General features: G+C 39.4%; 2 protein-coding genes across 2 annotated transcripts in view; both read right to left on the bottom strand.

The window, feature by feature from the left end:
* Positions 1-15,506, bottom strand: part of LOC134744681 (transmembrane emp24 domain-containing protein eca) — a 351,400-nt gene that overhangs the window by 280,272 nt on the left and 55,622 nt on the right. The window lies entirely within an intron of this gene.
* LOC134744916 (uncharacterized) lies at positions 1,739-3,264 on the bottom strand. The gene is made up of 2 exons (XM_063678864.1): positions 2,809-3,264; positions 1,739-2,236 (listed from the first exon to the last, which is right to left on the bottom strand). The coding sequence occupies exons 1-2, from the start codon at positions 3,154-3,156 to the stop codon at positions 1,739-1,741; spliced, it is 846 nt and encodes a 281-aa protein (XP_063534934.1). The 5' UTR covers positions 3,157-3,264.

Raw genomic sequence — 15,506 nt, 5'->3', positions numbered from 1 at the left:
GCTTTTGCCCGCGACTTCGTCTGCGACTCAAACTACCTCTCTACCAAATTTCAACCAAATCGGTTCAGCGGTTTAAGCGTGAAGAGGTAACAGACAGCCAGACACACTTTCGCATTTATAATAATTAGTATGGATTAATAGATAGAGCGTTATAAAACGGAGTAAGGTAACGTGTAGAGTCTACGAGGTGTCCTTTATTCACACTAAAATTAATAATTGACGCAAAAGTTGGGTGAATTATTAATTTTAGTGTGAATAAAGGAGACTTCGTAGATACCTAACAAGGCCTAGTTTTCCCTCTAGACTGGAACATCATACCTATGTACAATTGTACATGTCATATAAAACAATCTTATGAAGGGCATTGTACCTATTTGAGATAGACTTCGTTAAATTAAACCTATTAGTTTACTACACCTATTTACAAAGTAAAATATAAATACGACCCTATAAAGACGTCAATGGGTTGGTAAACGTGTGTTTACGAGTATAAGCTACCTACCGGATGTGCGATAATTTCCGCCTGAATTAAACATGTGTCATGCACTCATGCAGGTCCGGACTTCCGGAGTAGGCGTCTTTGATGTGAGACAAGAATCGGATTTTTATATATTCGCCGCTAAACTACGGTCGTAGCGCTACATCGTAGCCGATAACATTCCCTGTATGTAGCGAAAACGACAACGTGTCGTAATTAGCGCTAAATGGGTTAATACGATATGTTTGTAGATAAAAATAGCCTCTACCTTTTATAGTAGGTAGTAAAACAAAAACATCTATTTTAACAATGGCAATCACATACATATTTCATTGCAGCGTAGCAATTATTACGAGTCAGGAATCGGGAAAAATCTAGCCCTGAAACTTTTCTGTTATATGTATGTAGTAGGTATATACCCAAAAATGTTCAAACACCCCAGCAACAACGTCAGAATAGGGTTAAATGGAAAGTATTATTGAGCACTGGGACTAGGGTTAACCCTCATCACACACTTGTCCGTCGTTTTTCTGTAGCAGGCTTGAGTGTGGCATAAATATATCACAGGTGTAAAAATAAAAGTGTCACGAACTTTTAATATGAGTGTAAAGATTTAATGAAACCTGAAAATTTGTAATCATTCTACAGATTAAGTATTATTGTTCTACCAAGCACAATGCAGAGCCATATGGAACGGAGAATTGTCGAATGCGTTATTTGACAGCTACGACGTAGGTACTTAAAATATAAAAAATATTAAAATAAAATCTTGTAAAATTCGTAGTTTTGACAATTTGAAAAAAGAAGCTGATTTGACTTGTTGTCCCTATTGTTCGAGACAAAGTACAAGATTAATCAGATTTTTAAAATACGATATAAAGATTGCATTGTTGATATATCCTTGTCGCAATAATGCTAAATAGTATGCTTCAAATTATGTACAGATCACGTACCTTAATTGTATTCTTTGACATGTGATCAAAACCTACGTTTGCTACTTGATTGTGCAAAGCAATTAGCTAACAAGAAACGTTGAATTAGTTGGGATTATAATAATATCTAAGTACGTCATTTGATTGATATGAAAATAATATCTTAGTACCTTTGGGATTGAAACTGTGGGAGAGGTAAAGAAACAAAATGCCTTTTAATTATAATAATTTTATTTTTGACTTAAAAAGGGGTAGTAAGTATGAAATCTTCCATGTAACAGGTATACCTACCTTGATAAAAAAGCCTGACACTCGTTTAAAGGATTTTTCACTGAATTCTGGGTATCTTACTAGACGGTCCCGGCAAATGCACGGGTTGGTCATTTGACAAATTATTTCGAGATACTTTCTGTTTCCTCATTCTCATCAGGTAGTTGAAAACAAGGTTATCAATCTCGTTCATCAACTGCAATCTATCATTTTGCTCCAGTGGTTTCAACTTCTCAGCTAATAGTTGACCATATAAGTCACATTCTTTTACTTTGTCTTGCTCATGGTGTTTCTCGTTGACATTGGGTAACTCTCTTTCTAGAGCAAGTACTCTTAATTCTTGGGTTGCTCGTCGTTTCTTAGTAATGCAATAATCTTGCTCACTAGGGGTAGAATCATGGGATAAGCGGCGAGTATGCAAAATTCTTGGCTCCCATGATACAGATCGTTTGTTTGAGTTTATTCTCTCTATATCTACGTCAATTTGTGATTTATCGACTTCGTTGTATGTGTCAGAATCATTTGACAGAGGATCTTCGTCGTATGATACTAATTCCTGCAAAACATAGTTTAGCTGAGTTTAATACTAAAGTACTGGGTTTAAAACAACTGAACAATAATTTCCTGGGCTCTAAAAATATTGATAACAATTAGATATTCCTAATGTATAATAACATTTAAAATCAGAAACCCTTTAAATTTTCCTAGATCACGAAATAAAATTTAAAAAAATATATTTTGAGCTCACAGTATTTATATCTGGTACATATAATCAAATACTGGTAGTTCAAATTTTTTTTTTAACTTTCTACTAACACTTTCTTCGAATAATAATCGGTACCACACACTGAGAACGTTATTTGTGTGTGCATAAATAAACGCCCACCAACTGCGCACTGATTGCACACACTTGTGCACAGTCCTGTGTAAATGTATATCACATGTGTGAATGACCTCGATTATAGACGGTCGGATGTTTTGTCTGATTACCGATAAACAACTAAACTCGCAAGTTTACGTACAACGGTGTGTTATCGTGCTTATCGTTGTAATTTGGTTTGTTTATAATTAAATCAATCAAGTAAATACTTAAATTAAAACAAATAGTTGTTATTAGTTTGTACTTACCTCTGGTTTTACGGTGACAGGACTTTCGTACAAATGGCTTAAATAACTGTTCATGACATCAAAAGCAAACCAAGACGGCTTATATAACTCGTGGCCGTCGCCGTCGGACGCTTTCTGCTGAGATTCCTTGATTCTCCTCAAAATGTCTCTATACTGCGTTAACAGACTGTTCCTTTTTCTTTTCAATTCTTGAACCGGACACGACAAAGAGAAATTATTTTGAATTCGATTCCAGGCTTCACTCACCAGTGTTCTATTTCTATGAATCTTTGCTCTGTGGTTCCATATAGAGGGTTCTGTCTGTAGTAGCTCGAGGAATTCTATGATGTTTTCAGTCGACCAATCCATTTTGTCGTCAACACACGGACAAGCGTTCGAGTCGGCCAGCAGCGCCCCACTGATGTTTTGCCATGTGTGCTCGACCTTTGCAAATATTGACAAATGCTCACGCACACTCACAAAGGCAACTGTGTATATTTGCGTATTTGAAGCAGAGTCAGGCGCGTACATTGACCCACGTCTTTATTTGGAATTTGTATCTTGTGTGTGTTTTATTTGCGAAACATAGTTAAGACTGAAAAGTAATGTTTGCACAAAAGCGTTTCAGAAAACTAGTTTTCAGTAAACGATAACATTTATGCATTTTATATTCGCTAGGCAAATCATACTGCTTCACATGTCTTTAATGTTTAGAACGACCGCTTTGTTAGTTGATTCATGACACGCACACAAACGTTTTTAAGCCAACCGCGATATTAGGTAACCAGACTTGTTCAGACAATTTAGAACCTAGCGTTTAATTTCAAAATCGATCTCAAATAGATACCTAAAGTAAACATACTAAAGAATTAGTAAAAACCTAGTACGTACTATAATAAATCCAAAGGTAAGTTAACCGCGCGCCTGGCACCGCTCCGAGGTAAATCAATTAAGGACAGTACAGAGATCCAGATGTTTGATAAGTATGGCTTGTAAAAATGTAAACGGTAGATGCAAACACACAGCCCACACAGGTACCTACAAATCAAATGTTTGTATGCTTAATCACGATTTATTTTTATTTTTTACGTATTTTTGCTTTTAACGAATGTTAATTTTCCTGTTTTGATTATGCTGCTATGCACATCGAGATGCCTAGTAGAGAATTCTAGTAGCCTACCTTGTTTACTAGATCTTATTGCATTGTCAAACGAATTTTATTTTTATTTTTTTGGTTTTGTTGCTATACACTTCGGGAAGCCTATTAGACAAACGGAAAACCTTAAAAATTCTAACTGCGTGCCCGAAGTAGTTCGTAGAGCTGTCAAAGAATTTTACCTACATCAGGGTGCGTAGACAAGATGCCAATCGTTCACACTCCGTAGCGTAGCGTAGTTACCTCTCTCTATCACTCTTCCATATTAGTGCGACAGAGACAGTTACGTTTCGTTTGCTACTGAGCGTTAACGATTGGTATCTTGTCTACGCACCCTGCATTGTTAAAAAAAATTCCTTCCATCTAATTAAAAGTATCGAAAATCGAAACTTATATTAACTTCCAGTAAATGTAAATAGTTTCTCCAATTCTCCTACTCAAGCAAGCTTAAATGTTTAAATATTCCATCGCAAACGCCAGAACCGAACTTTCTTAATCGGAAGCACATAAAAGTAGGAGTAAAAATTCACGAAATGAAATTTAAAGATTCATCGGAGGCATTGTTAGCGGGTAATTTGTCGACGTACAGACAATGCCTGCCGAGGCAATTATGAATCGATTAGACAATTACCGTCTGGAAGTGATGAACTGACTCGATTAACTTTTAGAAATAACTTATAAAATGGAAATAGTTATTTGTTATACAAGGGTGCAAAGTTGTATTTTACCCGCGAGTGTAGAATTGAAACACGAGCAAGCGAAAGGATTCTATAGGTGAACCACGAGCGAAGCGAGTGGTTCTAAAATAGAATCCTGAGCGTAGCGAGTGTTTCAACACACGAGAAGTAAAATACATTTGCGCCCGTGTGTAACAACATCCGCACGTTAGATCATCTTCATCACTGGAATCACTCATTTCTTTACGATATTATAACAGAAAACTCTGGAAGTTGTGTATTTTTTCGCGAGTCGGTGAGAAAAGGTTTTAAGTAAAAAAATTGTTGACAATGTTGACATTTCTGATGTATGAAATGTCAACGATGCGTTTTGAAATTGCATCGACTCAACTTGTGCGTTCAGAATTATATTTAACATCATTATAAAAAAACAAACGTTTCTTATGGAATTTTAAGGTTTATGACTTAAAATCATTAAATAAAGCTAAATTTGGTATTTTTTATTAGATTCTCAAACCATTTGTTTAATGATAATTCATATCGAACGAACCATTATTATAAGTGTTTTACGTTTTGTTATCTGTCAAGCTACTTAAACACGCTCCATCCAAGGTCAAATTACTTTCCCCACTAGTGGATAAAATGCGTTTTTCCCCGCTTGTTTTAAAGGATAAAAGACAACTTTCCGAGCTAGTGAGGGGAAAATATTGTTGTAAATCATCCTTTTGTAAAAGTGTACCTGTTTGTAGAGATAAACCATTTTTAAAGTGTGCGCCCCTTTCACGAAGCACTTATCTACGCCAACACTACGTATTTGCGAGGTACCTAATCTTCGAGCAACAGTACAGTGCGACTTATCTTATAATTGTAGAAAATAAATGAGGGCGCCACTTTCTACGTAAGTGTCACATTTTTGACGTAAAGTGCTTAAACATGGCAACAATTTAGTATGGATTTTTTTTAGTTCCATTTTATTTAATTTCTACTATTTTATGTCGTACTGTAGGTACAATAGGTACCTACTACCTACTTTTGTTTGTTTTGACGTGAACCGGCGAAAATGCATTAAACTGACAATTTTCATTCGTGATTTAAAGTCTGTCAAGCCATTTCCGTCAGTAGAAAAAAGCGCCAAATTTAAAAAATGTAGGCGGGAAGGGTCCCATAGAAAATTAGAATTTCGCGCCTTTTGCTACTGACAAACTTGTTTGACCGGCTATATTTGAAATATTTTATTTTATATTTTAATAATAATAGGCCTTTTCATCTGTGCCAGATGTTTTAAGCAGCATCCCGGTAACGACACTTGCGTTCGTGGCTGTGTAGCCCTATGCGGGAGAGGATCCCTCGTCCACACACGCGGCAGGTGTATGCTCCCCCAGGTGGGCGGGGGTTGGAGGCCTGCTCGTGGCGCCCCAAGCGTTTTTCTTTCAAGTAGGTAAACCAGGCATCGTCGTGCTTGGATTGGCCATCATGGACAACACGACGCCACATGGGTCGGTCTTCGGCCAGTTTCTGCCATTGGTTGCATGGGATATTAAAGGCAACCATATCACGCTTGACACAATCTTTAAAGCGCAGCATTGGCCGCCCGACCGGTCTTTTTGCGTCTGCGATCTCTCCTAGCAGGATTTGACGTGGTAAACGAGTCCGTTCCATACGATGCACATGCCCAAGCCACCTCAGTCGTCTCTTCTTTAGTATGGCTGTGATACTAGGGAGCTGTGCCTGGCCTAGAACAGACTCGTTTGTCACGCGATCCTTCCATGTGATGCCAAGTATGCTCCGCAGACAGCGCATGTGAAAGGTGTTCAGCCGGCGTTCTTGTTTTGCGTAAGTTGTCCAGGATTCCGCTCCGTACAGAAGTGTGCTTAGGACACACGCTTGGTAAATAAGCATTTTCGTTTTTACCGTGAGATGATTGTTGTCCCAAGCCCTTGCACGGAGCCTCCCGAATGTAGTGGCTGCTCTGCCGATGCGAGAGTCGATCTCCGCGTCAAGCGAGAGATTGCTCGATACAAGCGAGCCAAGGTAACAAAACTTGCTGACCACCTCGAGAGGCGCGCCGTTAAGCATGATCTTTGGCTGTGCTGAACACCCTTGCGCTAGTATGACGGTTTTCTTGGCATTAATGGACATGGAAAAGAGGTCACAGGCTTTTGAAAATTTGTCCATGATTGTCTGCAGCTGAGACTCACTGTGAGCGACGAAAGCAGCATCGTCAGCGAAGAGAAGGCTGTCTACAAATAAGTCCGCTCTATGGCGTTTGGACTTAAGCCTCGTTAAGTTATACATCTGACCGTCGGATCTTGTGTACAGGTGTATGCCCTGTAGGTCGTCTCCAAAAGCAACCTTCAAGAGTACAGAAAAGAATATTCCGAAGAGAGTAGGTGCCAATACACAACCTTGTCGAACGCCTCGGCGGACGTCGAAGGGAGCAGATGTTTCACCGTTGTGTAGGATTGTGGCTTCCATACCCTCGTGGAATGATTTTACTATCTTCAGGAGCTTTGGAGGGCAACCAATACTGACAAGAACCGAGTATAGCCCCTCTCTGCTCACAGTGTCAAAGGCCTTGTTAAGGTCGACAAAAGCTACGACTACAGGACTCTTTTGCTCCCTACACTTTTCCTGTAACTGTCTAAGCGAAAATATCATATCGACAGTTGACCGTTGGGCCCGAAAGCCGCATTGTGCCTCTGGATATACGCGGTCAGCCAGCTTTTGTAGTTTAGCCAAGGTGGCCCTAGCAAAAGCTTTGCCGACGATGCTAAGCAGGGATATTCCACGGAGGCATTGGAGTTGTTTGGGACTACGGTCCGCGACGAAATATCGGCATGGGACAGTTCCGTATCAGCGCAAGTCGAATGGGAAAAAATAAAGTCCCTTCTCACAGACACCGCAGGGAAAGTTTTTGGGTACCAGAAGGCAAAGTCACACGACTGGTTACTTGAAAATGAGGAGCACTTACTACCCCTTATTGACTTAAAACGGCAGGCTTTCTTAAACTTCCGTCTTAATCCTTGCGATGCTGCACGGGCAGAGCTCAAAAAGGCGAAAGCCTCACTCCAGCGTAGCTCTCGCTTCTATGCAAACGCATATTGGACAGAACTCTGTCAAGTAATTCAGACGTGTGCAGACGCAGGAAACATAGGCGGTGTTTACGAAGGCATTAAGCGAGCTCTTGGCCCTATTATAAAAAAGACGGCCCCTCTAAAGGAAGCTGACGGCTCTGTCATAACAAACAGCAGTCGCCAGATGGCAAGATGGGTGGAACATTACACCGGGCTCTACTCCTGTCCAGTCGACATTCAACCAGAAACTATGGGACTACTCCCGGTCCTGGATACTTGGCACGAGTTGGACTCCGCACCTACCATAGAGGAACTCCACCTGGCCGTCAAACAGCTTAAAAACGGTAAAAGTCCGGGCAAGGACGAAGTGTACACCGAAATCGTCAAGATTAAGTGCATCCTTCCCGTCCTTCACAACAACCTGACCAAATGTTGGGAACAGGGCTGCGTGCCTCAAGACATGCGCGACGCTAATATCGTCACTCTTTACAAAGGCAAAGGCGACCGCGGTGATTGCAATAATTTTATATTTTACACTTATAGTTTTCAGATTTTTTCTTGTATTTGTAGTGTAAGACGATATTACTCGGCAAATGTCATAGTTCTAAATCAACGGGAAGTACCCTATACATTTTGATTCCCTTGAGAGTGTCGAAAATGTCGAAATATACGTTTTCCCCTCACTAGCTCGGAAAGCCGTCTTTTATCCTTTAAAACCAGCGGGGAAAAACGCATTTTATCCACTAGTGGGGAAAGTAATTTGACCTTGGATGGAGCGTGTTTAAGTAGCTTGACAGATAACAAAACGTAAAACGCCCATAATAATGGTTCGTTCGATATTAATTATCATTAAATAAATGGTTTGAGAATTTAATAAAAAATACCAAATTTAGCTTTATTTACTGATTTTAAGTCATAAACCTTAAAATTCCATAAGAAACGTTTGTTTTCTAATAATGATGTTAAATAACGCGCAAATTCTGAACGCACAAGTTGAGTCGTCACAATTTCAAAACGCATCACTGACATTTCATACGTCAGAAATGTCAACATTGTCAACAAAATTTTTACTTTAAAACTTCTCACGTAAAAATACAGAATTTCCAGAGTTTATTGTTATAATATGGTAAAAAAATTAGTGATTCCACTGATGAAGATGATCTAACGCCTGTGGATGTTGCACTTTCCTCGCTATAGTGAGGTGAAAAGTTTTGTGTTACACACGGGTGCAAATGTATTTTACTTCTCGTGTGTCGAAACACTCGCTACGCTCAGGATTCTATTTTAGAACCACTCGCTTCGCTCGTGGTTCAACTATAGAATCCTTTCACTTGCTCGTGTTTCAATTCTACACTCGCTGGTAAAATACAACTTTGCACCCTTGTATAACAAATAACTATTTTTGCGGCATTAATGGCCGTATCTTTTTTTACGTTAACTGAGAAGTTTGATTATTTCACAGCTTCAAGAGACTGTAGACTTGAGTAGCTATATGGTTTTAATTTCAACTCGATACCTCCAAGCGTTTCCGAGATAAAGGATCTTGACAGACAGACGGACGGACGGATATTATTACCTACTCGCATTGTACCTACCTTAAGGCGAGATACACGGAGAGAATAACAGATCAATATCGAAGTAAAAGTTTTTGTTTAATAACGGTCATAATCAGTTTGGTACACACACGTAATAATATCCGAAATAAATAGTTAATCCAAGACATATCCAAGGTATAGATGCATTCAATGCGACCAAATTCCCTAGAGTACCATTACCGCCATTTCCGTATGCTTAAATTAGCGTGAACGTGAACACATACATAGTAATATGTTACCGGGGCAAAGTGCCCCTATAACGGATCGCTCCCAGGTGTCAGTCCAGCAGCTGCTGAGCCTTCGATGCTTAACCAGCAGTAATATTAGGAGGATAATTTAATTTTCACCTCAGCAGCTCGAACAAGCCTACTTTCGTAACTTCCTGGAGTGAGGAAAGTGCGACTTTCCTCACTCCAGGGAGTGAAACAATGTAGCTTTTTAATTTAGTGAAGGCCATGAACTTCATACTACGGTACGGTACGGTGCGGTACGGTACGGTAAAATTATGTGTGCAACACGAGAGCAAAGTTATTTTACATCTCGTGTTTTTGAGTCCCTCGCTACGCTCAAGATTCTACCTTAGAATCTTTCGCTTTCTCGGGACTCAAAATAAACACTCGCAAGTAAAACCAACTTTCCTCTCTTGTTGCACAAATAACTATTAAATACTCCTTAAGAATCTTCAAAGTATTGGGCAACAACGTCCAGTTATTTTTAAAAATATCAATAACAATTGAAACCCAATCCAATCCACATTAATGAAAGACAAACGTCATTTATTTTCTGGAGTAGGGGTAGGTACTAACAGTCGACACCTACGTGTTTCCAGTGTTTGTCTTTCCCCGATATTTACCCAGTCTCACTAGGTTTCCTTTTCCATTTCCTATATATTGGTAATAAAAAAAACAATAGCTATTGATCAATGTTCTCAGCTGTCCGAGCACAATATAAATCAAACAGGTTTACGCTGTCTCGAACAAACCCCTCGTAACACTCGAATTAACCCATTTAGCGCTTTTGGGCCAGCAATGCAGGTCAATTTTTGTGCATATTGTCATCCACAGAGCGAATAGCGTGAGCCGCGCATCCAAAGTTTCTCAATAAACAGTTTGGCGCGCTTAGCATACTGGATATACGTCTAGCGGGATGGGGGTATGTGTGGTGTGTGTAGCGGGATGTGGCGGGGTATGCTGGGATAATACCGGATGTGAGAGAAGACAGTAGGAAATTAATTTCAACCAAATTTGGTTTTATTTTTGAATTTTGACAACAAGCCATTCATTCATTGCGCCTCGACCGTCATTGTTCCTCCGCCGCTTAGTAATGTCGGACGTTGTGCTACGCGCCATTGAAAAGAGCAAAGTACTACTTTTGTTCATTTTCCTCTCTATCCGGTCTTCGCTCTGTAATTTATGTCGTGTACTGTGATTGTTTTTTGATTCTGTTGATGTAAAATTTCGTTTTAAAGGTTTATATTTTTAATCAAAACAGACCTAATAGGACTGCTGTAGGCAGATTTTCAATCTTCGCTCTTGCAGGTAAAGATCTTAATTGATGGCAACAATCCGATCTTTACCCATTTAAAATACATCAGTGATTATAATAAACTCGAAAAAAAGTAAAGGTCGAAAGCGGGCAATGTAAAGTTTGGCGGTAAGTAAAAGAACCTGTCCAGTACTCGTACCATGAGTCACTGACAGTGTCACAACTGACATATACGCTAACGTCTACGTAATTTACTTTCTATACATCTCGCTCGCACTAATATGCGAGTACGAGTGAGATGCATAGAAAGTAGCGTAGACGTTAGCGTTTATGTCAGTGCCAAACTGGTGGTAGCTACACTGCACATTGCAATTTTCTAGCTACAGCAGTTTCGGCTATATGGTCAATCATCACTATTGTCTAATATCTACCAGAAAAAATGTATTTATATACCTAAGTAAGAGTATATTGCGGTCAATACTGTATAATAATGACAGTCATGTCACAACGTTACATAAAGTTCCATAACCATTAATGAAACTGTTTTTTCACGCTTTACGAGCTTAAACCAATTATCTACCCCCGAGGGTTGCGACCACGAACAATTACGCTGTAACTGACACAAACAGACAGAGCGATATCGCATGGGAACGCCACATTCGCGTTCCAATCTAAAACGACGTATGTCTATGGGACTTGAAGGGAGTTATGACTTTTTTGATTAGTGTTCGTAGCGGTACAGGTGATGCCAATTGAAGCATTGGGAAGGCTGTCGGACGGGTTAAACAGTTAGTGTTAATCACTTTAGTGATCTGTACCCGTACCACGAGTCACTGACAGCACTAATGACGCATTAATATGTCAGTACGAGCAAGATGCATTAAGTTACGTAGCAATGTTGTTTAATCGTTACCATTATACTCTCACCAAAAAGGAATATCTAATAGAATTATCTGAGTACTCCACTACATCTTCACCACTTAGATAGTTGGCAGTCCTGAACTACCATAAATTCCTGCCATAGCTAAACCGGAATGAACTATCGCCCCGCCCGCGGTATTCCCGAACTGATATACCCGATACGACATTCAAGCAAAGAACGTACTCCCATCTTAATGTCCGGTAACGTACTTGGAACCCCTCAGTAGGCCGAGCACATGATTGACGCGACAGTATCTCGCCGCGAGATAGACTACTTCTTCTTTTACTAACTGTATGAATTAAAGGAGGACGGGTAGTCTATGTCGCGGCGAGATACTCTCGCGCCAATCATGTGCTAGCCCGGCTGGTGTTGTAGGTGTCCATGGGCGACGGTATTTGCTTACCATCAGGCGATTTGACTACTAGTGGGCCTATACCATAAAAAAAAATCTTGAATGCTATCGACTTTGATGTGAAAATACAAGGTTAAAATAATTCATCGAGCGACTTATCAAAACCTTCTTTTATAGCAAAACACATAACACAAACACAGAAGATAATTACTTATTGCATGTGTTTGCACATGGTTGCTGTATCATTCTGTCACAGTGGTGGTCGCTCTGTACAAAACCACCCCGCCCCGGGACCAAAACCCCGCCACAGGAAAATCCAAGAAAATACCTAGCGAACTTAAGAAAACGACGAAATTGCCCCGAGCATCTTAAACGTGCAAAATTAATGCGGTGCAAAAAGTACGTAAAGCGGCCTTTGCATTACCGTTAATTTACGCTAAAGTAAACGCAAGTGAAACTCAGCTTATTTACATTTTGTCGTGTGATATATCTTGCGCCACAGAGTACAGAGTAGATAATGTAAAATAGTACACCGCATCGTGAGTATGAGTGAACAGTCTACGACATGACATCAGGTACTTATAGCACAGAATAAGTAATAATCAAAGAGACACACACAGAAAACACATCACAGTACACAAAGTACAGAAAAAGTACAGAAAGGAAACTTTTCTACAAAATCGAAGTTTGACAGCGGTTCAGGGACGAATCGTGCTGTCCCTTTCAAATATATGGCACTATCCCTTTCGGCTATTTAGGGTTGTCAAAGTTCAAGTCATTATCTTATCTGTGGTCGTGCACGCAAAGGAACGTCAAGTTGAGTCAACCCTAATAATTGCTCGGAGCAATGCTGAGCCGAACGGAACCGAGAATACCCGAAAGGAGGAGTTTCGCACCCCTACTTGTAGGTAGTTAGCAGCCGAAGTAGTCAAGTGGAAGAGAGAGAGAGAGAGAGAGAGAGAGAGCGTGTAATGTCAAATCATTGAACACCTTGCTCGCTTTGCATATTCAGCTGTTGATTATCCTTAAAGTTTTCAGTGGAAAACGTAACACCGCGTCTAGAGCTACTATTAAAAGGACTTCAAAATGTGTAGCATTTTTGCATAGATATAAATAACATCTATCTTTGATTTTTGGAATTTACAAAGTTGCGCATTGCGCACTTAAAGAAAAAAATCTTTTGATAACTCAAGGATATCTATGTAACTTAAGACCACTTCTCATACCGCGGTAGCGAATGTATGAGAATGTAAGGGGGAAATTAAAAGGGCTGGTGGGGGTAACGGAACCACTTTTCAACCCGGCAACATTGGGTTTCTAAGACCGTAGGAACCCCACTACAAGGATCAGAAGTCAAACTGCGGTCCGCTATTTTTGCAAACGAACATCTCATTGGAGCCTGCTCTAATAGATTACCAAATAGTTTGAGTCAGTCGTGAAAAGATTCAAAATAGTCAACATCAATAGAATCACACGCCAAAAGACCTTAAGAAGCCCACTCATTACCAGTCCGCCGGACGATATCGGCCTGTCAGTTGTTCGGAACTATCAAATTTTTGTTCTAACTGACAGGCTGCTATCGTCCGGCGGACTGGTAATGAGTGGGCCCCTTTACATTATTACGGGTCGTTCACGTTTTTAGATCAAACATTGCTACATATTTCGCTCCGTAACGAGGAGTTTTACCTAGGAGAAGTTTACATTTGCTACCTGGCAACTACCCAACCAGATCTGCAGAACCTGTTTATTTATCTACGCTATGTCTGCATAAGCTTTGTACTTCGTAGCAACATTACACATAAATCAGCAGGTACATACTGGATATACACGGACAGAAACGTTTTCCCCGGCAGCTTTTTCTGTTTACTTCCAGCAGTGGACTAAAGTTTCTATACAAATCTACATACGTTTACTTTACTTTAAAACATTGAAATAGGCTATTGTGCTCGTATTGTTACTAACCATTATAGGCCAGTGTTGTCTTAAATAAATAAATTGAATTGAATTGAATTACTACTTGTATTTGTAATTTGAAACATTAATAGTTTATGTGCTCATTTTAATTTCAGTATCCTACCTAATCTATTCCGTTTTTTGTGGTAATCAAATGGATCAAACTGTGTTTGATTTATTTAAAATTCAAACGTTGACCGAATGACACAAAATAATAACTACCTACTAATAAAAACAGGATATTTAAAATGTATATATTTTTCAATGAGCTCCCGAATACTCCAGATATTTCGGCACTATTGTCGAGTTTCGGTGGTTTATGACCATATGTTAGCTTGAAATCGAACACAAGAATAAGTTAGTCGCAACTCAGCGAACATGCACACTGCAGTGCTTCGGCAGCCTCAATAGCTCTGGATGTCAGTTATTATTACCCGAAAGTTCAATATTTGCATGAGCAATTAAAGTTTTTTATACTTATCATATATTTTATATGGATAGAACGTTAAACATGACTAAGATGATGCCACTATTAGTCGAGTCATAAAGCTTTATAAAGCATGTGACAACTCTAGCGGTCCCTTGGGTAACACACAAGTGCAATGAAAACGGGGCAGACTTTGTTTATGATTTTCCTTACAAATCGCCCCTTTAATTGCCCGCCTGTGTACTACTACTAGTACGACATGTACCTAGTACACGTTTTCATCAAAGCGGTATGGTTACATAACGCCCACGGCCCGCGGGGGTCGCAATGAAAAACCTCATCAGCGTACATGAAGGCTATTTTTAGGTCCGACTCACACTTGTCCGGTTTTTTTATCTTGTAACCGGAATGCGAAAGTGGAATATAGTTATAATAGCTGTTGCGGGCAAAATGGTCGCAGGTTTACGTTGCGTCATTCTTTTTTTTTTGGATACGTTTCGAGAAGTAATTATGTGTCCATAATTATGTCACATCAGTATCTATATCTATTGCCTTCTCGCCACAATACTTACGCTATTGTAGAAAACAGAAGCGTCATTGGTCTTAATTAGCTCTAGTTACCGGCCCGACCATATATATATACACTGAATTGTCAATGAAATGAGGGTCAGTACTCAGTAGGTCACAAAAACCCCTTCATGACATATTTAATGTTAATTACACTATAACTTTGACATAAGACTAGTCGCCAACCTTAATTGTGATTAAGTTACGCAAATTGGATTACATTTTTAAAGAGGTCAAAGTTAGACAACTTCAACATAATAATTTGCACCTGTGTGTTGCACTTTTACTAGTTATAGGTTGTCAAGGAGAAAATTATATATTCATATCAAAAGTATATCAATCAAATATCTAAAGAGCCCGCGTTTCGCGTGATTTCATTTGCTGTTCCTACATTAACCTACACAAAAGAGTAAAATGCAAACGTATTAGTACTACTTATGGAAAAAGTAATTAAATGCAGGTAGTCATTTTTTAAGACTTCCGATTATTAGATAAGTACTTAAGAACTCTT

This window comes from Cydia strobilella, chromosome 10, assembly GCF_947568885.1.
Source record: "Cydia strobilella chromosome 10, ilCydStro3.1, whole genome shotgun sequence".
Classification (NCBI taxonomy): Eukaryota; Metazoa; Arthropoda; class Insecta; order Lepidoptera; family Tortricidae; genus Cydia; species Cydia strobilella.
The sequence above is the reverse complement of the archived record's forward strand: the minus strand, read 5'-3'. Positions and strand labels throughout refer to the sequence as shown.

Coding starts and splice junctions, on each gene's coding strand:
- LOC134744916 (XM_063678864.1), bottom strand. CDS start 3,156: ATGGATTGGTCGACTGAAAACATCATAGAATTCCTCGAGCTACTACAG. Junction 2,237..2,808: donor CTGTCACCGTAAAACCAGAG/GTAAGTACAAAC, acceptor TATGTTTTGCAG/GAATTAGTATCATACGACGA.